Raw genomic sequence first — 25,455 nt, forward strand, 5'->3', positions numbered from 1 at the left:
CCACAATAGCGAGCAGTTGTTGCCTGTGTTATAGGCTAACGGACTGTCATACATATATCTGCACTTTGCTCCTTGAATAAAGACAATCAATACGCTCTAAGAAATTATTTCTCTACTCCAGGAAGAAAATAATATCACTGCATTTAATTTGATTTGACATATTTATGGCCTAGAAGTGTTCTTCATACTGTAATCAAGACTATACTCCAGCGTTGGTTTGGTCTGTCGCATACGGTTTCATTATGTTCTGCTCGTCAAAGATGATTGGAGAGGGAGAGAGCTGCTTAATTAATCACACATTCGGGTGTCATTGCAGCGCTTCAGAGCAACTCCCTAGAAATGGGAAGCTCTGCTACACGCAAGCTACTGTATGTGCTCAAAGGCACGCACACCTGATCAGCTGTCAACCTTCTTTTGCTTGCTAGGGGTCGACTGTGTTGCCTGCCTGCAATTGGCAAGGCATTCTGACTTCACAGCGGCGTTGAACACTTGTGTCGATATGACAAGGGCATGGAGGCAAGACAGTTTTGTGATGTCAGGTTTGGGAGAAAAGTTCCTTTGGGGCAATCTGGTTTCTTTCATTAAATTCTTTTATGTCACATAAAGAGCCTCTGTGGAACACATGAGCAGTGGTTCATGGTCCGGAGCTGCTCGGGAGCACTAACACTATAAAAAGCGAAACATTTAATAACAGTAAATGTGTGACATGAACAGTTTTATGTCGCATCACTTGAGCAGGTCAATGTGAGCTAGTGCCTTATTACAATGTATGGGAAGGGCTATCAAACGTAGGCTATTTCAAGTTCATCTGCAATAGTTTGACAGATGTCTGCATTGTATAGTCAATGTCCAGTAGGCTACTACAAACTGTACACTGCAAGGGTCTCATTTGATGATGAAGAGAGATGTTAATAAAACGTTTATACTGTGGCTGGCCATATATGTATGTATTTCCATACTTTGTTTAATTTAGCTACCACTGCAAGCTACAACCACACTAATAAACACAATGCTAATTTATGTGCGTATTATCTTTGTGGGTACAATTCTTCAATTAATCCCATTACATTGTTCAGAAGCACTGATGATGACTGGTGAGTGTGTTGTATACTGTGAGCCATGCAAGAGACCCTTTTCTCAGATATGCTGCACTGTTGATGGCCATAACAGTAAACGTTTTGCACTGTCTGAAACTCTAAAATGTAAACTTATGCAAACGGAACCGCATTCGCTGTGGACTTTGCACCGAAAATTAAACATCAATTTATCACTTCGATTACAAAATAACGTGAGTAGAAACGAAATGTGCTGTAGTTTCAAAAGCCAACTAAGTTTTGTAGAGTTTCCAACATCTATTCTTAGGAGCTCGTGTCAAACATTAGAACCGTCCTACGCTGATACTTGACTACTGGGCTCTCCACGTGAGTCTGATCTTTTTCTAGGCCAACAGGAGGGGAAGCAAGTGGGCTGAGGTGTGGCAATGTCACATTGAAATCCAGAGCAGAGGAAAGACATGGCTGATTGGTTCTTGCCTCGCTTTTGAAAGACAATGTTCAAACACACACAAAATAAGCTAATACAAAAAAAAAACATTTGCCTGACATTTGCAAAGTGATTTTTCTAAACCAAACAACACATTTCACTCAGTCAGTCTGTCACTCTTCTTTTTAGGGTGATAAAAATAAGTCTCTTCATCGCTTCTCATGAGGCACTCTCATGTGGAAAGCGATGACCCATATTCACACACACACAAACGCACGCACAAACACACGAACAAACCTGGAAACCCATGCGAACGCAGGGTCGAAACATACCAGGAGCTATGCTGGCGACACTAACTGGGACGCACGATAGCCGGCCCCGGAGGGTCTATGGTTCACTTACCAGCATGAACATGATGGATGGTTTGGGGAATTTAGAAGAACACAAAGATTTTTAAGTATCACTGACACCATTACAAAAGCATATTTCAGACGGGCAACAATAATGAGGACTTTCTTATTGTCATATTTCTTATTTTCCAAATGGTCGGTCACTCTACTGTTAAAGGGGAAATCTCCCCAAACACATTTTTTTCCAAGAATATGTTCCCAGCAGGCCCACTAGTTGAAACACGGCATTCTGATAAATATTGCGTTTGTGGAATATGAATTAAGCAGCAAAGTCCACCGCTTTTTAGCCATCTCGGGGGGTGGCCATTTTGTCAATTCTGTTTACTGAAAATGAGATCATGACTACAGCTCAGGTAACGACCAATCATGGCTCAGTTTAAAAAAACCAGGTGAGCTGGTGAGGGAGATGGCTAAAAACGAGTGAATTAACTCTTATTCCACAAACGCAATATTTATCAGAATTCCTTGTTTCAACTAGTGGACTTGCATAGAACATATTCTTGAAAAAAATACGTTTGGGTTGACCCTTTAATCAGCTAAGATAGCTGTTCACTTTGTTTTTCGTATGTTCTTATATTGTCCTACCTTTACTTTATTTTCACATGTTATAAAGAACATATTTGCTTCAATACATTTGGAATATGGATTTTATTACTAGTTTTGAATGCCTTGTAACGGTTCACTCACCCTGCATATCTCTCAGCTAGCTACAGTAGGCCTGTATGATTGGCATGTGACGTGGACTCCCTGTTTGATTTCCAGCAGGTGGCAGGAAGTCAAAGTTCGATTTGCCAGGTTTACGATATCGCTCGAAAAAAGAAAATCTGTGAAAAGACGCGATGCTGAGTTTTGAAATGTGGATATTTCTATCTCAATGTGTGTCTTTCGAAAATGATTTCATCAGAAGTGTTCATTATGAAGTCACTGATGATATCGTTGTCAACGTGCCTGACTTCTGTGCAGGCAGAGTCGGTTCAATTTCCACTTAGTGAAGGTTTGAATGTATATGAACGGTGTAGTCGGCCTTTTGCCTGAGACCAAGATATGCAGTATAGAAAATGGAAGGATGGTATTTCATATGAAACAATATTATCTAAACTCCTAAAGAACGTCGCCTGTGGCTGCCTTCCATACATTACAAATGCAGGGTTGTCCATAACCACAATACAATTAACGCCCCGCAAACAGCGTCTAAACTCATCCCGCAAATAGCGATAAAACATGAGTAATTCACACCTGCCCAAAATTCTAAGAATTTCTTTTATTGTAGTAAGTTTAAACTACCGGTATATACTACAAACTATAATCCCCAAACACTTTAATATGATTTTAAATGTCTTACGGATCATTTGACTTACAGACTCTGTAACTTCCACTGACAACCCAGGCTAAACTAACTGCTTCCTGATACAAAATACAGTGTGCATCTTAGTCAACATACTTCCTTGCCAACAAAAACTGTACTATGTTGTATTACGTTATACTTTACTAATAAGAAAAGGAAGGTAACATCTTATGACATCTTAGAATGTTTTGGAATGTGCAGACTGAGATAGGATCGTCCAGAAAAAAAAATCATGAATAGGTGATCTTGTGAAAAGTGAACCACAAATATGCATGATATTAATGCGCTGTATATCCGAATGAGCAACCTCCGTTTCGTTATTATGTGTTAGTACCAAAAAGAAGTTAGGAAAAAATCCAAATAATACTGTGGCCTGCGTTGTGTGCACACACAAAAACAATGCAGCTGTGGCAGACAGATGACTATAAATCCAATGTTACCCCTGAGTTGTGCTGAGGGGATGCAATAAATCCAAAGCAGACGTTTGATGTGTGATGCCACAGCTCTGATCACAAAGAGCTAACGCTATCTCACATTTGAAACATTTAGAGAGTATTGGCTTGCAGTCATTCCAAGGTGTTAGGAGGTTTAATTTCCCTCAAGGGCTGTCGGAATCCTTCCTTACGGGGAAACTGGCCCGCCATGATCGTCTTATTTGAAAATTCAATGTGAGCGGATCTTTCAATAAATCATTCCAAGAGCAGAGCGAACAATCTGCTCCCTTCACTTATGAAGTAAGGCAATTGCCCTTGGTGTGCTCGGTGCACTGAGCTGTAGACAGAAAATAGACGAGCGCCGTGTCTCACCGTCTCCAAAGAGCTGCAGGATGGCCAGGTCCACATGTCTCTTCCAGAGCGACTCCTTCTGGATGGCGATGCCGTAGCCGGTGGTGGCGAAGATGTAGCCGCTGCCGATGGTCACCAGCTTGCAGCCCTCGTCCCTGCCGGCCATGTAATTCAGCACGGCCGCGTCATAAATGAAAGCGTCTAGTTTGCTAATGAAAAAGAAGGAGCGGGAGAGAGATAGGTTACACTTAATTAGCACCTAGGAGCAAGACATCACAGCTACAACATTCCAATTAACCTGCTAAATAGCACTAAGCTGGTGATAAGTGTAATAGACTTGCAGACGGTTTGCCATGGCTGAAGTGGCACACAGTGTGGTGGGAAAAAAAAAAAAACCCATAAAATTAAACCAAGTGAAAAAGGGAAGGTTAGGAATTTATCAACAATATGCTTACATCTACTGCAGAAATGGGAAGAAAGTGAACACACAACCAAGTGTGCACTTTAGCCATTTAGTGTCAATATAAAGCTCACTGGTCACAACATTAGGTACGCCAACACATTCTAAGGAGATTGACTCTCCTCACATAGCTTAAAAAATGATAATCAAAATTTGAAACAGGATTTAGTGTGAGCAGTTTAACACCAATGCAACTCTCATATTGAATGTTGAAGTAGTTTGTGTATTGCAACCTACATGGAAGTGCAGGTGCACCTTAGAACTTGGCTTATAACTGAAAACGCAATTAAAAAAGCTTTCAAGTGTTTCTTAAAGAGGATGTCAACCATAATATATTTTTTCAAGAATATGTTCTATGCAAGCGCTCTAGTTGAAACAAGGCATTCGGATAAATCGCATTTATGGAATAAGAGTTAATTCACCCGTTTTCAGCCATCTCTGGCTGAAGCACGGCTCAGCTTCAGAAAACAAGTCACCCACGATTGGTCGTTAAATAAGGCCTGAGCAGTTGTGATGTCATTTTCAGTGGACAGAAGTGACAAAATGGCCGCCCCCTGAGATGGCTAAAAATGGGTGGATTTTGCTGCTTAATTCATATTCCATAAACGCAATATTAAACAGAATGCCGTATTTCAACTAGTGGGCCTGCTGGGAACATATTCTTGAAAAAAAATGTGTTTGGGTTGATTTCTACTTTAAAGATAAAAAAAACCTCTAGAAATCCTCACCCAGCTTTGAGACTCTGAAGAGCCTCGTTGACATTTCTCTGATGAAACTTGGTCATGTAGGAGTGCATCTCGGGATAGTTGTTCCTTATGTTCCTCTCTGTACTCCCATTTGGGACAGTGCCAAACCGAAAGGGAGGCGAGAAGTCGTTGGGGCTTTGGAACTAAAGATGCAAGACAGAACACGGCTGTAAAAATACTTTCCTCGTGAGGTAAGCGGAGCAAATGACAAAGATGCATATCTGACAACTATCTGACCTTTTTGTCCGAAAGTCCCGTTACTTGGTCCACGTATTCTTCCTGGATCATGAAGGCAGCCAAGTTGGCAGTGTAGGAGGCCAAGAAGATGACGGCAAAGAAGGCCCACACTGACACCATGATCTTGCTGGTGGTACCTTTGGGGTTCTGCACTGGCACAGAGTTGTTGAAGACCAGACCCCACAACAACCAGATGGCTTTGCCAATGGTGAAGGACGGACCGTGTGGCTCTGAAAGAAACACAGCCAACATTTACGATTACCTCAAGTTCAGTGTAAACATTGGTCTTCACACCAGAGAGCAATGTGATGGCTCCTTAGCTTAATCGTAATCATTTTATCCAGAGGCACTCAACGTCACCAGACCATGCTTGTGCGGGATATCCTCCCAAATTCCAAAGATTCTAGATTGCCAGAGGCGTGAATATGATTATGAATTGCTGTTTGCCAATACAGTATGTGCCCTGTGACTGACTCGAGACAAATTCAGTGTACACCTCTCAACCAAAGTCAGCCGAAGTGGATCCCGGCTCACACGTGACCCCGAACAGGATAAGTGGTCGAAAATGAATGGATGGGTGGTTGGATGCGTGTACTGTATAAATAAAATGATTTCTTTGTTAATCTGGCACAATTCTTCATGAAAAAAAGAAAGTCATATATATATATTGTCTTATGTTCATAATTACAATTTCCTGGCAAAATTTTGAGCCAAATTGAGTTTCTTTATACAACATTTAATAGTCTTTCACCAATTTCTTGTGTTTATTTCTAGCTAAATGTTACCCACTCACCAATCCAAAATACAAACATGATCAAAATGTGACCAAGTTAAGTATTATTTTGGGCTTCACTGTTATCATGATTTTCTAGGATACTATAACATAGTAACATGTCCGCAGTGTCCAGCAGCAACATAGTTATCTCCCTGACGGATAAAAGACGTCTGGTACAGTTCCCTAAATTGTAGTCATTGAGTCATCTGCATTCATTGAGTCACATGTCCATTATTTGACACACTATCAATTGTATGGAGATCATGATCACGAATTGTGGCATAATGAATAAACTATTTAATTAGTTCTCACTCATGAACTGAGAGCAGACTGTCTCCGTCTAGCCATTATGGGGTGATATAGCAGTTGGATTGTAATGTCTGTGTGGGTAAGTGTGAACGCGTGTGTGCGTTTGCCTGTGAGAGAGAGAGAGAGAGAGAGAGAGAGAGAGAGAGAGAGAGAGAGAGAGAGAGAGAGAGAGAGAGAGAGGGGACATGACAGGGAGACAGACAGTATTCGTGCCCTCCATGTGGGTTTGCATTGTGATATGGGGGCTTTGTTCATGGACAAACAGACTTTCGTGCGCCAAATGTTCTCCTTTGTAAAGTTTGTGAGAGAGACAGTTAAATAAATTGAGTGGAGATCTGCAGCCATTGATATACAGTATTTTTGTATAGAATCCTTTGTGTCCAAAACTAAATCTGCACCTAAAAAAAATCCCTTAGTGCAAGATGAAGATGAAAAAAAAGGAGGCTCAGAGAGGAAAATTGCGGTTAAGGAAGAGAACACCCTTACAATATGAAGTTGGAATGGAAAGAAGAGATGGATGTTGTCTAAATATAGCCACATTAGATGGCCTTGTGGCTTGAGAGATCTAACACAAAACTATCTCCTTTGCTGTCAGTGCCAACTTGATTTTAGGCAGTATGGAAATGTATGCAAATAACTTGCAAATGGACTGCGTGGAAGTAAAAGCACTGACGCTGTGTTGAAAGCGGAGCATAGAACACCTGTAAATGATGAAAAGGGCAGCATGAAGTAGAAGGAAGAGGAGGGCGATGAAATCAGCAACAATGGCTTGTCTCAATATGGAGGCGGGCTATGGTATGTTTGCACATGTCTCTAACTGAATATGCAAAATAATATATCATATATATATATATATATATATATATATATATATATATATAGAGAGAGAGAGAGAGAGAGAGAGAGAGAGAGAGAGAGAGCGAGAGAGAGAGAGAGAGAGAGAGAGAGAGATATCTAGATATATAACAGATGCGTGACAAAATCACTGCTAGGCATATGTACACAATATGGACAAATGGCTTGAGATGGACTTATCATTATCAGGAGTGCATCTAATATAGGAACAATTACTTTATAATATATAATAAAAAGGTTAATAAAAACCTCTTCAGTCACATTTTGGTGAATTTCATACTTTTTCAAAAATCTATACTATAGGTCACAGTGGTCGGTTCACACAACAGGGTGTTACATTTACACATTACTGACCAATCTGAAGTGTTGAAAATGGCTTGCTCTCTTTCATGATGCAATACCAATGAGTGAATAAAGTTGCCATTTTTGGGGTCTCTGGGTTACTGTTTCAGAGGTACAACTTTTTGGCCCAACGTTAGCGATATCTATCTATCTATCTATAAATATATTGATGTATATAATACAGATATAAATATATATATTATAGGTATATATATATATATTTACACATAAAATGTAAAGGGAAAATAATTTGAGATCTGGAACAGATTAAATGCATTTCCATTTACTTCAACGGGAACAGTAGTTACCTTGATTTAAGAACGTTTAGAGGTAAACGGGGCCACAGAACCAATTAAGCTCATAAGCCCAGGTACCACTGTATATATTTTGGCACTAGGCGCTCTGAAAAGGGAAATTGTTATACAAGTCATTGCACATGCTGTAAAGGGAGACTGTTGGATGATTAAACCAACTGAAACTACAAAATCAATGCAGTCATAAGCCGCCAACTAGCATCTTTCACAACACCTTGCACAGTAGTGCCGCGTGATACAAACCGGCGCGTCTCTTTCTTGTTTGTGCGTTTACATGTGTGCAGTGTGTGTTGAGTTGCGGGCCCTCACCTCTGCCGTCAGCCAGACAGCGGTTGTAGCCCACGGGGCTGAAGTACTCAAAAATGAACACGGCAAATGCTGACACCAGCAACAGCATCACGAACATCATCACCCACACATCCGCGCTGAAGGGCTCTGGAGGGCAAGGCAGCAAAGAGCGAGGAGAGGGGAGGATGAAGAGAGACGAGTGAGAGGATGGGTTGAGTGAGGCCGGGTGGACCAACAGTGATAAGAAAAAGACACGAGTGGCGGGGAAAGGGAGGTCATAGGGAGCCAGAAAATGGAGAAGGGTGATGTTTGGAAACGAAGGCGAACCAGAGCAAGGGTTGTTGGAGACGAATGAAAAAAATGAGGTGACAGAGTGAGAAGAGAAAGGAGATATGCAAATATGGTGTGCCAGATTGAGAAAAGGAAGGATGAGTAGGAGAAATGGAGTTGAGTGGGAAGCACAGGGCAAAGAGACAAAGAGTCCGAGAAAAACAAAATATTATTCAACTGCAGCATATAATGGAGTATTCTTGAGTGAGCGCGTTGTCATGTCCAGTAGCTGTAAAACTCTTCCTAACACGTGTGGTGTTGCCATTTAACTCCTCGATTCAATTCCCACTATGTCTTGTGACCCCGCGATCCGAAAGCACATGTACGTCAGTGTTTTGATACACATATGTATTTATAACACATGCGCAACATGCATTTCAGAGCGCTCTATTTCGGAACTGAGAGGGGAAATTAAATAAAATCTCAATTGCACCAAATTAGCAAGCATATCTAATTAGACATTTTCTAAGATGCATTCAGAGAACAAACTGAGAAGAAAAAAAAACTACGTGTAAAAGTGCAAATAAAAAGCTCACACTTGATCACACAATCACAGAGCCTATGTCCCTTTAATTCACCACATGCAAAAAAAGCCTAGTTCATATTTATTCATCTGGCCTATGAGCATCAACACAGATTTGTAGTACGGACGTTGTGCTGCTCCATGTTTCCAGTCCAACATTTAAATTAACATTACATTTTGTGAGAATCATTGGTCTAATGTATTAGTTGCTCGGTACAACGACAGTTATGCAGATTGGCGTTTGCATGTAAGCCTGCGGAGAGAAGGTGCATAGTCTTATTGTTAATATTCCCCGTTGCTCACCTAAGAAGGCAGAGGGTGAAACGGTGCCGTTGCTACGGGAGACCATGACACTGATGCCAGTCTCGATGAAGGGGACGGAGAAGTCGATGACCTCTGACCTTTCCTCGTTGATGGTCAAGGAACCAACGGCCATGTGGGCATTTTTTAACACCACCTGGACAACAAGGGCAATACATTTAGCATCCATTCACCCGATCCATAAAAAACGTAAAACCCGTTTATCCAACAAGCCTTGATCAATTTCTTATTTTTCACCAATTCCTCAAAGCACACAAAAAGCACTGTGCAGTTCAATGAGAATTGTATTATTTACTGTATTACTGCATTCATTCATTACATTCATTAACTAAAAATGCAATTTCTGCAGAAATTGCCGTGAATGCTGAAATTCATTTATTCATTCTCCGAAGCGCTTTTCCGCCTGAGGGTCGCGGGCGTGCCGGAGCCTGTCCCAGCTGTCTTTGGGTGGGCAGGGTGAAACCTAAACTGTTCACCAGCCAAATGCTGAACGAAAAAAATAAGGAAACATGGAATGAAACTGAATGACATTGAAAGATGTGCAATTATATGGAATGATGTGGAACGATATTGGTGAAAAATGTACAATATGTTGGTCAAAAATGTGGAATGATATTAAAATATACAGAATGATGTGTAATGATTTTAAATGAAAGAGAATGATGTGGAATGCTTCCAGCATTCACGCAATTTCTTTCTTCAATTTCAATTCCTGAAGGTTCACAGTTTATGCAGACAAGTAAATGCCTACTGTTCCAGATTCGAGACTCTAGGATTACATCCCCAGGTGTGAAGGAGTGTTTGGTCTATTATTTAGTCTTTACATTTACGTTAGAAAAAGTCTCTTGTCACATAAAGAAAAACGTTACAACAAGTGGATATACAGGTTAATTATGTACCCTCAGCCATAGTGGAAGAGAATTTAATGGTTCTGCCTGTCACTTTGTGTTGCTGGCATAGATTTATCGGATCAATTAAGTGAAACTGGATAATTTCCCGTGGCACACCTGATGATCTTTCATGGCACACTAATGTGTCATGGCAGACTGGTTGGGAATCACAGCCATGGAACACATGAACGTCTGTATAAATTATGTCCTGATAAAATGCAACGGGGTGAGCACACTGTAAGGCGCCTGGTTATAAAAGTAATATTGCTACGCTATGCTACTTGAATAAAATGACAACGAAAGCCAATCACTGAGCTCAAGAAATTAGAGCTGCCCCTGAAAGATCATCCGGACTAATTATGCTGTGGCATGGATGCGTTATGGGTGATTTTACCTCTGCCATGTGGTCAGAAAAAGGTTGGGGCCGACAATCGTAAATGTTCAACATTTGTAATCACAAAGTCTTATGTGTGTGGTCCAATGAGAGCCAATGGACTCATCGCATCATTTCCACGTTTGTGGTACAGAGGCATGCTAACTTCCAGAGCTGGGCACTTGACCCTCTTTTGCCGGTCCGGCTGCAACCCTACACCCTTGACCTGGGTACCCTTCCGCCGGCGACCCCCCACCCTTATTCATAAACACTGTCGGCCCCCGCCCCGTTCCGCCCCCTCCACCCCCCACCAAACAAAGTGCCAGTGATTGACGCTGCCGCGGGAGGGATGCTAACGGCAGAAGCTTTTTAAGGATCATTACCTGGCTAATTTACTATTCGAACCCGCTGTGGACACGCTTCAAAATGCACCACCAGTACTTTACTACTTACCCAACTGCATGTGCTTACTTCCATTGTGAGCCCTGGGGTTGGTTTTGTCATATTGTATAATTATTTGGGTCCAACAGATGGCCAGAAGTCGCATTCAACAAGTTATTTATTTTCCACACTTCCCTTCGTTCACGGCCTTCAAAATAAAAGCATGCCAGCAAACCACTATACACAGCAGGTTTTCTACAGCGTATTTCTGGAAGTAGAAGATGCCAGAAGAAGTGCATGAACCACACCTTGATGTGGCAGCGTCATACTTGAGTGCTGCGCGCAGCTTAATATACTCGTGGACACAAGTTGTTTTGAAACTGTTAAGTTCCAAGTCGAGGTGCGTCGCTTCAAAAAGACAGCGACAACAATGGATATCGTACCTGCTACAATCATAAAGGGACCGAGATGACTAGACGATGCATTTAATTTCATTTCCGAACTAGTTTGCTTTGCAGCAGCAACGAGCTGCGAGGTGCATTCTCTCCTCCGTGTGGGAAACTGTATATCATCGCAACATGTGACATAATGGACCAATCAGAGCACCAACAATTCCTGATGGGTGCGTGGCATGTGTTGTAGACCTGTCGCCAACAGCAAAATGCGTCGGTCACGTGAATCAATGCGGCAGTTCTCGCTCGCGCCGACGCGGGAGTAGAAAGAAGCCTAAAAAGAAGCCTTTCACTGAGTAGGCTGAGATGAAATTTGGCCGCCTCGCGACCACGTCAAACGCACGAGGGCCGATTAGTGGGCCCGACTAAAATCAACTTCCGGCCATGCTTAGTCTAGCCATTTTTTTTTATTTGTCAGCCCCCACCCCCTGCCCCAAAAATGGGCATCCGGCCGGGCCGGAGGGTCCGACCGGTCCGGCCCAGGGACGGACTGCCCAGCTCTGCTAACTTCCTAGTCTAACGTATAGCGATAGCCTCAAACCGTTTGAAATATACTCGCAATCTGCTGAAATGACATCAAGTTACTATAAATGACGTATTACCTTATTTACTGTTTCACAGTAAATGTAGGTCCATGTGAACATAGACTTGCGCGGCTTATTTCGACACACTTAACCTTATTTATAGAGCACAGAGACAACCACAAAATAGAATAGAAAGCCTTTATTTTCACATTCTATGGTGAAGAGAGAGGAAGTGAGGAAGAGCACGGCTTAGTGACTCGCCGGGGAGCCGAGCATTGAGAAACAAAGAGAAAGACGGACAGACTACCTTCATCGATTCGAGAATGCAATATTTAAATTGTCGTATACACTTTCCATCTCCTAATACCGGCTCACTGGTAAACGTTTTCGGATAAAAGGCTGAACATAATGGCCGGCGCATCACAGATCAGCATTTTTAAAAAGTCACTGCTTCGGATGACATTTCCACCTCCGAGCTATTGAATATGCCTATTACAAAAACCCACACTAACACGATTTCAAAGAATGAGGTTATTTTTCCTCCAGATAGCGCCCCGGGAGCTTGGAATAAATGAAAACCGGAAGCTTGTATGCCTGTGAATCTTCCCACTGGAAATGTGTAACGAGCTGCCATGCGTATAGTCCATTAGGAAGTGACTTGAAGCTCATGCTCCTTTCAGAGACAAATAGAACACTGGTTATGTCGTGAGGTTTTTTTTTTTCATCACATAAAAATAACGAGGAGAAAAGTTCAAAACCGTAACTTAGTTATCAGATACGCTAATAGTAAGCCTTGTATTTCTGACAAAAATTATGTTTGGCAGAGGAGGTCAGCTGGAATACAGTATATATATATATACAATATATCAGTATCTGGCTAGTTAAGACAAAAAAGGAAGGCAAAAAAATAATTGAAAATTATACTTATTGTCAGTTCTACTAAAATAATTGTAATATTCAACTTGTTTGGAAGTTTGATATCTGTGGTGCGTTTGTTTTAAATACAAGCATGGCTGTTTGCCACCTGCATCTCCACCGCTATAATATTGAAGCCTCTGTTATTACCCGTGGAGATGAAAGACTAAAAGCACTGAAATATGTTCAATGTTGTAATGTATCAGGGGTAAATATTAGGTTTTAGAGCCAGACCTTGCAATCAGAATGTCATAACAGCTGTCTAGACATCGATCATTTTGAATTGATATCCAGCGACCACCCAGAGCGAGTCCATTGCTGAGAGGTCAAAAAGAGCAATTTCTTTTGTAACCAATAACAGGTTGGTTTCATATCAAACTAAACCTGCCTTCCCCGCTAAAAATGAAGTCCAAATCGGATGTGGTTCTGCCATCAGGTCTGAGGGTCTGCTGCCTACTGGCAGAGTCCCCAGTCAGAGGGAGAACTTTTTTATGCGGCTTGTTCAGTCCCTGATCAATCCATGTTGGAGTTTGGTCTTTTACTTTAAGAAAACAATAAAACATAATACAATTATTCTTGATCGTGCTTATCTTGGATCTCATCAGATAGTGGAGCGGTATGTTTGTAATGAAATATCCAGCGAGTGTATGTATTTAACAAAGGTAGTAAGGGAAGGTGGACACTCTTACTGCCCATCAGGGGAGAAGAGAGGGAAGAAAGTAGGTTATCACAGTGGGTCATGGCTGCTCCAAATAGGCATGCCAATACCTGGCCTACTTCCCCCAGCCTCCCTCCCCCATCTCAGTACCCCGCCACAGGTACTATATCTAGTCCCCAGTTTGTGCTTAAGTGGCTTGAGACTGTCGTGTTAATAAAGTGCGCATGAGTCAAAGCTCCAGCGTGTGAGAGAGCGTTTGTGTGCTTGTGCTTGTGAGTCATGAAGTGACGGTAGTGAACCTTTGTTCCCCACCTGTGAAGCGGACGCTCAAAGGTAGAGAGACAATCGCTCATCTGCTCTGCAAGTTGTCCACGGCCGTCCTGACGGTCTGTGTCCGTGTGCGCTTACGTGGTACGGCAGTCTTATTTGTCAGGAGGAAGAGTCGACGTGCACGTCCACCTGCGTGCGCGCGTTAGTGCCTAATGTGTGAACGTCGCCCCAGGGGGGAGAAGAAGCCCGTGCAGCAGTTTGCTCACTTCCTCTCTCTTCTCCATTTGCTCTCTCCATCTCCCTCCTACGACATGTTCTCTCCGTGTTATGAAAGTGACCCATGTGGGTGTTATTGAGAATGAGTGAGCAAGGATCTGAGTTTGTGTGAGTGTGTGCAAGCGTCTCAGCTGGTGTGTGTCTGTATATCTTGTTGGGAGGCCTAACTTGTTATGTCATTACCAGTAAGATTTTACGAGAACAGTATGAATGGCAATGTAATCTTTTTGCAGTGAACATAAAGGGGAAGTCAACCCCATTTTATTTAATTATTTATTTTTACAAGAAATTGTTCTATGCAGCCGCACTAGTTTAAACATAGCATTCTGATTAATATTGCATTTGTGGAATATGAATTAAACTAATTCACTGCCAAACATTTTCAGACCCTCTTTTACCCTAATGTTTAAAAAAAATTAGAAAAAAACACAAGTTCCTGGGATTTAATGGCTGGACTGCGAAAAGACCAATAAATACGTCAATGGCAGTGAATGAGTTAAGCAGTAAAATCCGCAGTTTTTGGCCATTTTGCCACCTGTTGTTGACTGAAAATGACATCACAGTTGCACAGAGAAAAGGTAAAAATCAATCATGGCTCAGTTTCAGAAAACAAGTGATCATCTGTCATCGGTCATTATCTGAGCCCTGAGAAACTGTGATGTCATTTTCAGTCGACAGAATTGACAAAAAGGCCGCCCCCTGAGATGGCTAAAAACAGGTGGATTTTGCTTCTTCACTCATATTCCACAAACGCAATATTAATCAGAATGCTGTGTTTAGACTAGTGAAGGTGCATAGAACATCCATCCATCCATCCATTATCTGTACCGCTTATCCTCACAAGGGTCGCGGGGCGTGCTGGAGCCTATCCCAGCTGTCTTTGGGCAGTAGGCGGGGGACACCCTGAATTGGTTGCCAGCCAATCGCAGGGCACACAAACAACACTCACAATCACATCGAGGGGCAATTTAGAGAGTCCAATCAACTTACCATGCATGTTTTTGGAATGTGGGAGGAAACCGGAGTACCCGGAGGAAACCCACGCAGGCACGGGGAGAACATGCAAACTCCATACAGGGAGGCCGGAGCCGGGATCGAACCCACGACCTCTGAACTGTGAGGCGGACGTGCTAACCAGTCGACCACCGTGCCGCCTGCATAGAACATATTATTGTAAAAAAAAAAAAAATAATACAAAAATTGGGTTGACTTCCGCTTTAACAAAATGTATTAGCAATTATTGACCTTCCTAGTGTGATTGAACTAGTGTCTTTTTGAAGCAGTAACAAATTGTGTAAAAGGCCTTAAAGGGACGGTGGGGCCGGGATGGCCATGTTTTCACTAACAAGTTCATTTGATATATTTTTTGATCAGGAAAATGGAAAGGGTTGTCATTTTCTATTTTATCAATGCATTTGGGAGACATTAGGAAATAAGTGACTCCATGAATAACGCCGCTTGTTAATGAGAATGGCCGCGCCCCCTACTGTTCTATCCTAGTTTGGTCGGAGTCACTGGAGGAACCGATTACAAACTCTCCATTGGAAATCATTGTTATTTCATTGCTTATAATGTCCAAAAACAGTGATCAATTGGCACCAAAATTTATGTGGACATCCTTACTAATGCCCACTTCAACATGTCAAAAGGATTAACCTCTCGGTGGCTGATTTACATGAGAATGAGGAAATGTGCAAGTGTGCATGAGCTACATAGATTTATGCTGGGACGAGCGCACACTGCTTCTTTGCTTCAAAAAATAAATAAATGAATAAATAAATTTAAAAAAGCACTGCTTCTTTGCTGATCACAGTTAGGACGAGCGAAGCATTTAACATCAATCAGGATATTTACAGAGACTGAAGTGGGAATGAGTGGATGTGCACATTTATTTGGATGAGGAATGACCACAGTTTTTCGACCGACAACACGCCGTGGAACGTAACATACGTAACATAATAACGAAACGGTACGTTCCATTGCGGCCACATTCGGCTGTGCAGTCAGCCTCCTCGCTGGAACTTTTTGTTTGCTGAACATTGACGCTTGAGGTCTTACCTCACTCTCACGCCGCTTCACCCACACCGAAGCTGGCGGCTGCAAGCGGTGTAGGACAACGCACGCGAATGCTTGGGAGGCATGAAGACGCAGGCTCATGATCACCTCCACAGGCTGTGCAGACAGTAAGGAGCTAATGTTGTTGTGCTAACGCCTTTTGTTTTAACGGCCTGAAGCTAGTTGTTGCTATTAGCTGTACTGTTATCCTACTGTTAGCTGGGAATCGGAGAGATGGGGGATAAAGATCCATGCTTGCCTGATTGCTTGCCCACTGCCAGTCGCCGTCTGCCTCCCGAGAGTTGACACGAGTTTAGCGTCGCTAAATGTCCAAAATATTAACCAGCCGGGGTTCGTGTGTGCATTCATGCGCTTGTCCGCTTCAGCCTGTGTAAGTGGAGAAGCGATCGCCACGGTATTTTTGATTTTGTGGAGGTGATCATGATGAGATCACGTCAATAGATCCAAACTATTATGCAAAACATTTTTATACTTTCACAGGTTGAAGGCGACAAGAGTAGTAATGTGCATTTGCATTTTGGTGACGATCGGTCGCCATTTTAGACAACAGAACTGACAAAAGCGAGCAATACTACACGCTTGGCTCCCTCACGTGACGTAGACAGCTGAGACCGAAAACATAACATAAGCCACGCCCCAAAAAGGCGTAAACCTAATCACAAAAAAGCCCTTAAATCACTACAGAGTCTTTTGAGGGGGGCATTTTAGTACTGATGTCATTTTTACATGCAAACCTATTCTATAAGTGCCAAGCTCATCCAAGTGTCCCTTTAAACGATCTCGGAAAGTGCTCATGAGAGTGTGCTGTGTGTGTGTGTATGTGTGTGTGAGTGTAGGCATGTGTCTGAGCATCAGTACAGATCTCAGTCCATTAAGAGTTTGAAATCTACTGTCATTTTGGCTGTTTTCCAACTGGAGAAGGACGCAGCTCGTCTCTCAGGCAGGGCAGGGCAGGGCAGGGCACAGCCGAGCTGGTGTGTATGTCTGCGTGTGTGTGTGTGTGTGTGTGTGTGTGAGAGTAACTCAGAAAGAGAGAGCAAGAGACAAAAGGACTGACATTTGTGCAATAATCAGTTTGTGTCCATGTGTTAGCACACCTGCCTTTACTCTCCCTTGTGTTCATTGCTTATATGCTTGTGTGTGCGCGCGCGTGTGTGTGCATATGTGTGGGAGAGCGCGAGAAAGTGAAATAGAGGGTTTGAAAAACGGCCCCCCCGCACCCCCGACTCCTAATGACCATTCATCTGTGGGGCTGAGAAGAAGGCAGCACATTATGACGCTTTTAGCAAGGGTGATGGCGTTTATTACAGGTGACTCCACTTATAGCTCAGTGCACACTAAAGACACTCGCTGGCCCAGCAGGGTAACTGAAATGGCTTTATATAATAGACGAAATGGGTCAGTTTAATAAAAATTGAAAAGCCAGTAGCGGGAAAAATGGACACGTCGTCATGGTGCCTGTGACTTGTGAAGGTTACGCAGACTTGACTGTTCTCCGAGATGGACTCAGCTGTGTTTTCAACCTGTGACCTTTGAGCTGCTATTGATCTGCTTACCTTTTCCTCACCAAACCACTAGCCAGACAGCACAAGTGCAGCCTGCTGTAACGGGTTGATGTACGAGAACTGACAGCGAGCTTTGACCGGGACCGGGGTCTATTATAGAATGTTAAGAGCCAGCTGACCTCGCCGCTTTGGGCTGCTCAAAATTGAAGGTATGAAAACACATTTCCATGAGGAAATTCATGCTTTAGACGGCAAAGCTAAATATAGCAACGTTCATTTGGCCTTTGGGAAGAAAGGCAGACACTTTTTTCACCTTCGCCCACTGATAAATGCAAGTCTCTTGTCCTATACTCTGGCCAGGTTGATTCAAGCCAACCCAAAACAGTGTCGCTACTCTGATGGCAACTTCCTACAATTTAGTATGCAAGCAGGGACGCATTTTAGCATCCTCTTTCCAGTAATAGACAATCACATTCCAAATGTGACAAAATGTAAACACTGCAATAAATAAAACAGTACTGTATATGCAATTGACATGAATTTGCGCAATTGACCTGTACAAGTTCATCTCTTACCACAAGATTTGCTAGATCCCAGATGTTGGCCCTAACCCTAACCCTAACCCTAACCCCTAACAAACTGTACCACTCGCAGATCATCCTTGAAGCCATAGGCTAATTGCGGACGCTGTCGATCGCCGTGAGCTCTGAAATAAGTAACGGCAGTGATATATAGACGACGCGCTTGTGGACTTTGAACAAGTTGAACCAGTCGGACGTGATATGATATGGTTTGTAGACAATGACGATATTGACGTCTTTGTAACAGAATAGAGTATGGTAATTACCACTCGATATTTAAAAAAAATTAAAATAGTGCTTCTCTTGCGCTGACATATTATTTTTACAACTTCGATTGAAACAGTAAATAATAATAAACTCTGCCTGTGTGAAAGCCACATGTCTAAGCTCTCTAATTCTTTTGGAATTATGTTTCTGTTTGCTACAGGGGCTGAGATATTAATCATTTTGTAAGTGTTGAATTTCTGGGAAAACTTCAAGTTTTCAAGGGTACTTCCAAAGGCGACGTTGGGTTTTGAGGAGCTGTTGAGCCAGGCGCTTTAGGCCTTAATGGGTTACACGTCTGTCACGTCTGTCAACTGAAAATGACATCACAACTACTCAGGGCTCTGGTAACGACCAATCATGGCTGACCTGTTTTCTGAAGCTGAGCCATGATTGGTCGTGGAATCATAAAACTGTCTTGCTCATTAGAAGAATTAAAATTCAGGGCTCTGGTTCAAACCCTTGATCGATTTCTTAATTAGTAATAATGAAACCTTTGTCGAAAGTGTGCATGGGTCTGTTCAATAATTGAGCTCCAGTTGCCATTTGTGAACCTTCCATGCGCACTTACAAATCTTGTACCTGTTTAGTGACTGAAATATTCATAAAAGAAGAGACACGCATGGAAAACGATCCTCCTTACCTCTCCCACCATGCCATTCCAAGTTCCATTGATTTTCTTGCCATGCTTGCCATTGGTAACCAGGTACAAGTCATATGTGAACTTGACCGACTTGGCGATCTTCTTGAGGATGTCAATGCAGAAGCCCTTACAGCAACGCTTGATGTAGATCCCAGACTCCTTCGTCTGATTCCTGCATACGGAGATGAAGTTAGAACACGTGATCTTTTCATTAATGGAAAACGTTATGTCGAGTTATGTCGACTCTACTAGAGTAGAGTGAAGAGAATTTGACCTAAACCAACTACAATTTCATATCAAAGGGATATAGCATTTATTAAGCTCGATGTACCCAATATATATATATATATATATATATATATATATATATATATATATATATATATATATATATATATATATATATGACTTTCTTATCATGAATTCAGACAATTTGTGCATCTCACAATGTTTTGATCTGTTTGCGGCAGGGCACAGTGTTCCTCATGCAAGTCCCACTAAGTGGGTCCACGTCTTCCACGATGACGAAAGGAGCCTCCTCCAGTGTCACGATGGACAGGTGGTCATCCTCCCTGGTTGCTATTCCACCATATAGTTCATAACGAGGCCACACGTGGTACTTCATGGAGAGGGACCCATTCTCCCATTTGCCCACCTGCACATTAACATGGCATATAAAACAACACAAAATGGGTTTAAAACTACAGTTATATTCAACACCAAAAGAATAAAGGGTGTACTGGCATAAACATATTTCTTTGATGGAGGGTTATTTTAGACAGACTTGCAGTAAGTGGAAGAGCTCCACACATACAGTACTGTAAAAAACTCAGAGGCTTTGTTGCGCTAACATTGTGAAATAAGAAATAGGACTGATTTTATTGGTTATATATAACCAATATATATATATATATATATATATATATATATATATATATATATATATATATATATATATATATATATAAGATTACAGCAGGACAAAAAGATGCATGGGCCAAGGAAGACATTTTTGGTGAGGATCTGGATAAAAGTGCAGATTTATTTTCACCTTTTTAAGGCATTGTAGCATGAATGGGACTGCCCGCGCCTTAGAATAATAATCGTAATCAATCACAACCCCCAATCAGTCTATTATTTTTTCCGTGAACCTGTAAGTCGCCTTATAGTGAACAAACAGAAGGACAAAGAAAAAGAAGGCAATCTACTATTTCACTTTTGACCACAAGTCGGCCTTGGTGGAGGTCTGCGCTCCACTGACTGACGTTCTACTTAAATATCGTCATTACAGCTGTGGTAAAAACAACACTATACATATCTAATGGTGGCCAAGAACTTTTGCCCAGTATAGTACATATGATGTTATTACTTGTTTCTTTTGGAGCCCCGTCTTTGTCAAATGCGACCACAACGCAAACAATAAGAGAGGAGAGAGAGAACAAGGACCCTGAGCTGAGAATGACTGGAAGGTTAAGCTGAAGGACAAGACTGAAACTGAGAAAAGAGGAGAATTCAGATCAGGAGTAAGGGACGGTGAAAGGATTAAATGAGAACGAAGAGAGCGGATGAGCAGGTAGACCCAAATTCTGTTGTGAGGAGCAGCAACAGACGAGACGGAAGATGGCTGGAGCGCAAGAGTCACATGACCAGCTGGTCATTCAGATGCAAAATACTGCCTCCTCTGCGGTGGAGGGTCCAGCTGTACGCTTGGAGGACCGGCCAAGCCCATGTGGCTCTCCTCCAACCAAGAGTCATCAATTAGTCCGTTTCCCCAGTTTCCGGTCACATGACACCCCTCTCGGATACTCTGTCGATGCCCTTTCAAGTGTCCCAGTGCATTCAGTCCACTTATGCAGGTGGGAATGGTTATGGATCCTCCAATCAGAGGCCGCACACAATGCGAATCGGAGCCGTAACAGGAGCTACGGCACCAGTTTGCAGAGTCGTCACACTTGTTAAATATGTACGCACACATATTGCGCTGCAGGGAATTTGGCGGGGCTGCCTGCAGTAGGACCACTTGAGGCTGCGCATCTCATGGGGGCAGTGCAGCCTTCATCTATGAACAAATATGAGGCAGCGGAATATAGACAACGACGGAGATGGTGGGGCTGAACATGACTGGACACTCCGGAGCAGGGGTCACCAAGTCCGGTCCTCAAGGGCACCTACCCTGCATGTTTTCCATCCCTCCCTGCTGCAACACACCTGTTTCAAATGATCTGTACCGTTATCAGGCTTCTGAAAAGCTTGCTGATGAGCTGATCATTTCAATCAGGTGCGTTGCAGCTGGGAGAGATGGAAAACATGCGGGATCGGTGCCCTTGTGGACCGGACTTGGTGACCCCCTGCTCCAGAGTCTTCTCACTCCTTCAAAAGGTGCCAGGAAGGACGCTTGTAAGAGCCGGAACTCATTAGGATCCACGCAAGCAGTTCAGCTGGAAGTCAAGCTGAGAATTAAACATGAGTGAGAACGGTGGCGCGAGAGCGGCTGCGAAGAAGAAGCGGGTAAGGGAGGCAGGGGAGACAGAAGGGGAGACGCTCACCTTGTTCTCTGATCAGAGGACAGAATATAGATTGGAGCCATAGAAGACAGAGAAATAGAAAGAATAGAGAAGAGGAAGAGTCACAGAAGTCAGCTACAAGGGCGGGGAGGAGGAGGACGCATGCGGTGACTTTACAGGTGGCGGTGTGTTGCGGGTTTATTTTAGGGTGTGCATCTCAGGATTATTCACCTATGACCTATCACATCTGGACTTTTTCCATCTGCTCAAGACATTTTCTTAAACCTTAATTACTTTACAATTAAAAAAGGCTATTGTCATTGTCTTTATACCATTTTCCCAGATCACAGATTTTTTGAAAAAGTTAAAAAAAAAAAAAGTTTTGCCTTTCTTTGTGCTTTTCCAACTGTCAGTTTTGCTCAATTCTGGCATCGTGCCGAAGAAGAAAAGTGAGCCTGGTTAGGGGTGCTGCCAGGGATTTGGGGGGCCCCGCATCACTGTGGGCCCCACCACTTCAATATTGAAAATTGAAAATTTGCTCGGCCCTTCAATCGTTCAATATTTTTCTCCCCCTTGGTCCCCCTAAGGCAGGTGGTATCCCCCTCAAAACACCAGAAAAAGATAGTAGGGAGTAGACGGAGTAACAGTTCATTATACTATATATACACATATATAATGTAAATATACACACATACTGTATATTCTACAGTACATACATATTTTGTGTTTACACAAACAGGTATACACAGTAACAGTACATATACAACCCTGCACTGTATCTCTATATTAACCAGATTGGTGGACAGTATTCTTGTGCAAAATGTAAAATCATGAACACTTTGTAAATTCATTATTACTGCACTTTTGCACTTTAAATTACACTACCGGCTACAAAAAGAAAGAAATAAATAATAAATCAATAAATACACTTGCACATTTCACTGAATGTAAAAAGAGAATTTCGCAATGATAATGTTCTTGGCTGACTACATTCGGTTGGAAAATAGTAACAAGTAGGATGCAGTGCAGTTTTACGCAACTGCAAACAACAGCCACAAAAATGAAGTTACTGTCAATCGAAACTGCCGATTATTATTTTTGTACAAATTTTGAATCATTTTTTTGGGACGGGTCTTGTGTTGGATCATATTGCGCGTGTGTCATATTGTGGCCAGCGGACAGTACACAACTAACTTCTGTACTGTCAATATTTTATATTAAGCTTATCACCTTGTTTTTCAATTGAATCTTTTTTAAAAAGGCATTTCAAAAGCCCTAATAATAGCTCAAAAATGTGTTAAAGCCATCAAAATGATTTGATCGGATAATGTGAGACAAACATGTTTTAGATGGTAGAACAAGCACAGGGAGGGCTCATATTCTAATACTAAAATGATGGTGGCGGTTGTGATAATTAGCAGCTTTGGCAAATATTCATTCAGAAGCAGCACTCCGGAGCGCGTGCACGTGCTGCAGCATGCTGCTCAAAGGCACCTTCACCAATCTGATAATATCTAATCAGTGCAGCGTCTATAAAGCTTTGGGCTTAAAATGCTTCAAAACTGAAAATGTGATGATGAGGAAATGAGATATTTGTGTCCCCATCAGGTATTCCCATCACTAAACTAACTTGCTGTCCTTGCGAACAGTCTTACAGTTTAACATGATTCGACTGTGATAATTCATAATTACTACGTACGAGCATGACCAAAATAAGGGAGCAAAAGCGATTTGGTTGGTCTGATAGGATTTTATTTCAAAAAGTAGTCTTTGTTTGCTTTGGCTGAAATGACCCAAATCTGCTACGACAAATGCACACGAAAACTTACCCTGTCCCACTGTCTGTCCTTGTTGAGCAGAATGATGACCAGCTTGGGGTGCATCTGGTAGCCGTCCTCACTGAACGACAGATTACGGCCCTCAAATGTCACATTCATTAAGTACCTGAGTGAGGAAAACAGAAAAGAGAAATTTAGATTTGATTTGAGCATATTCATTGTGGTTGTAATTTGCCGTGGTGTAGAACTGTGCTTGCCTGTAATATTTGCATTTCTTTCTGTCCACCTACATTTTGGGGTGTTGAATCTCATACCTTTGAGCACATCTGTTGTCCTTATAACTGCTTAATAAAAAAGACCACAAAATGACGGGTGGTCATCCATTGCAACCCTTTATTCATTGGTCACGTTGTTCTTTTTTCTTGAATTGATCGGCAGGTTAAATTGTGTCTCCCGACTACACAGTGGTTAGGTAATTGAAAAAGCTATCGCCATCCTGCGTTCACACCCCGCTGTAGAAGCACGAGCCAGACGGGGATTTACTGTTCCACATTGTACTGTGACAAGCTGAACTCAACTTGAGCTTGGTGGAGTTGTGGCTTGAGATTATGTGTGCTCAGTGACTGAATGTCTTCTATTCGGAACCACATTTCAGTGGCTGGAGTAGACACAGAAAAGGCGGAGTGATAATAATGATAATATGCAGAACCTTTCTGAATTGCATATACACTTTCATATTTACAACACTTTCTACTAACGGACCAACAAATTAACAACAAAGAAATGACTCCACACAGAATATCTCCAGAATGAAAGATGAATTAAAATGATTCCCTGGTGGCGGGAGATGCGCATCCGTGTTATTCAGCACGTCTGTTTCCGACAGAGGGTTTGTGTGGTGGAGGAGCAGAAAGCGGGCAAAAGCAGCATTGTTCCTGTCAGGTGAAATAATTTCACCTCGTTTCAGCGACACACACACACACACACACAAACATTTCAAACACTCTCATACTGCGATTATAGTGAACGTGCGTGGGAGTGTGTAAGTGTGTGTACATGGGAATATTTGTCAGGTGAGCTCAAATCACTTCACACCCCCCCCCCCCCCCCCCCCCACACACACACACACGCACACAAGCAAACACCGAAACATACGCTACCCATCTCCCGTTATGCTCACAAGGGCATTCTTTACCATAATGCATAGCCCCTGACCTAAACCTTAACTAACAAAAACGTTCAACCCCATTCTTTTTATTTTTCTAAATGCTTCAAATTCAAACGTCCTTTTAACAGCGTATCCTTAGATGACAAATAACCAGAACGTGCTCAAGCAGAGAGTCGAAAAACTCAATCTGCTCCTCGGAGACATATCAAGATGCAACACTTAGACAAAAAAACACAATCTTTTTCTTGATTCTTTCACTCATCACCCTTTACTCTCAGTCTCTCACCCACCCGCCCCCTCCTCTCTCTGACAGTTTCCATGGAAACATTCTACCTCATAACCATGGCTACCATATATATGTAGATGAAATATGTACGAGAGGAGAAAATCTATCTAGCCATCTATCTCTTGATCCATGCATCCATCTTTCCATCCATGTATGTAGCTACCTGCCTACCTATTTAGATCAGTGTTGCACTGTACTAAAATGTACTGCCTTAGGTAATAATCCAGCAATTACGCTAATGCCAGCATATCTATTCGATTTCCTGTATTAAATATTGATCTTTTCAATGGACATTCAGGATAACGGCGTCCCATGCAGCCCCATGTGTCCCGCGCACGGCCCCCATCCCACGGAGCTTTGGCGCCGGTACAAAGTGCACAGAATGCGCT

General features: G+C 42.4%; 1 protein-coding gene across 3 annotated transcripts in view; it reads right to left on the bottom strand.

Annotated features, from left to right (window-relative positions):
• The window catches only part of grin2ba (glutamate receptor, ionotropic, N-methyl D-aspartate 2B, genome duplicate a), a 152,038-nt gene that overhangs the window by 17,589 nt on the left and 108,994 nt on the right, over positions 1-25,455 (bottom strand). For all 3 annotated transcript variants that reach the window (XM_086055120.1, XM_086055119.1, XM_086055121.1), the window contains exons 8-15: positions 23,664-23,778; positions 19,777-19,985; positions 19,331-19,502; positions 9,505-9,658; positions 8,370-8,495; positions 5,466-5,695; positions 5,211-5,371; positions 4,044-4,231 (exon numbers count right to left, since the gene is read on the bottom strand). In XM_086055120.1, coding sequence (XP_085911246.1) covers positions 4,044-4,231; positions 5,211-5,371; positions 5,466-5,695; positions 8,370-8,495; positions 9,505-9,658; positions 19,331-19,502; positions 19,777-19,985; positions 23,664-23,778 — 1,355 coding nt within the window. The remainder of the gene's footprint in view (positions 1-4,043; positions 4,232-5,210; positions 5,372-5,465; positions 5,696-8,369; positions 8,496-9,504; positions 9,659-19,330; positions 19,503-19,776; positions 19,986-23,663; positions 23,779-25,455) is intronic.

This window comes from Filicampus tigris, chromosome 16, assembly GCF_054856515.1.
Source record: "Filicampus tigris isolate MCC_2025a chromosome 16, RoL_Ftig_1.0, whole genome shotgun sequence".
NCBI lineage: Eukaryota > Metazoa > Chordata > Actinopteri > Syngnathiformes > Syngnathidae > Filicampus > Filicampus tigris.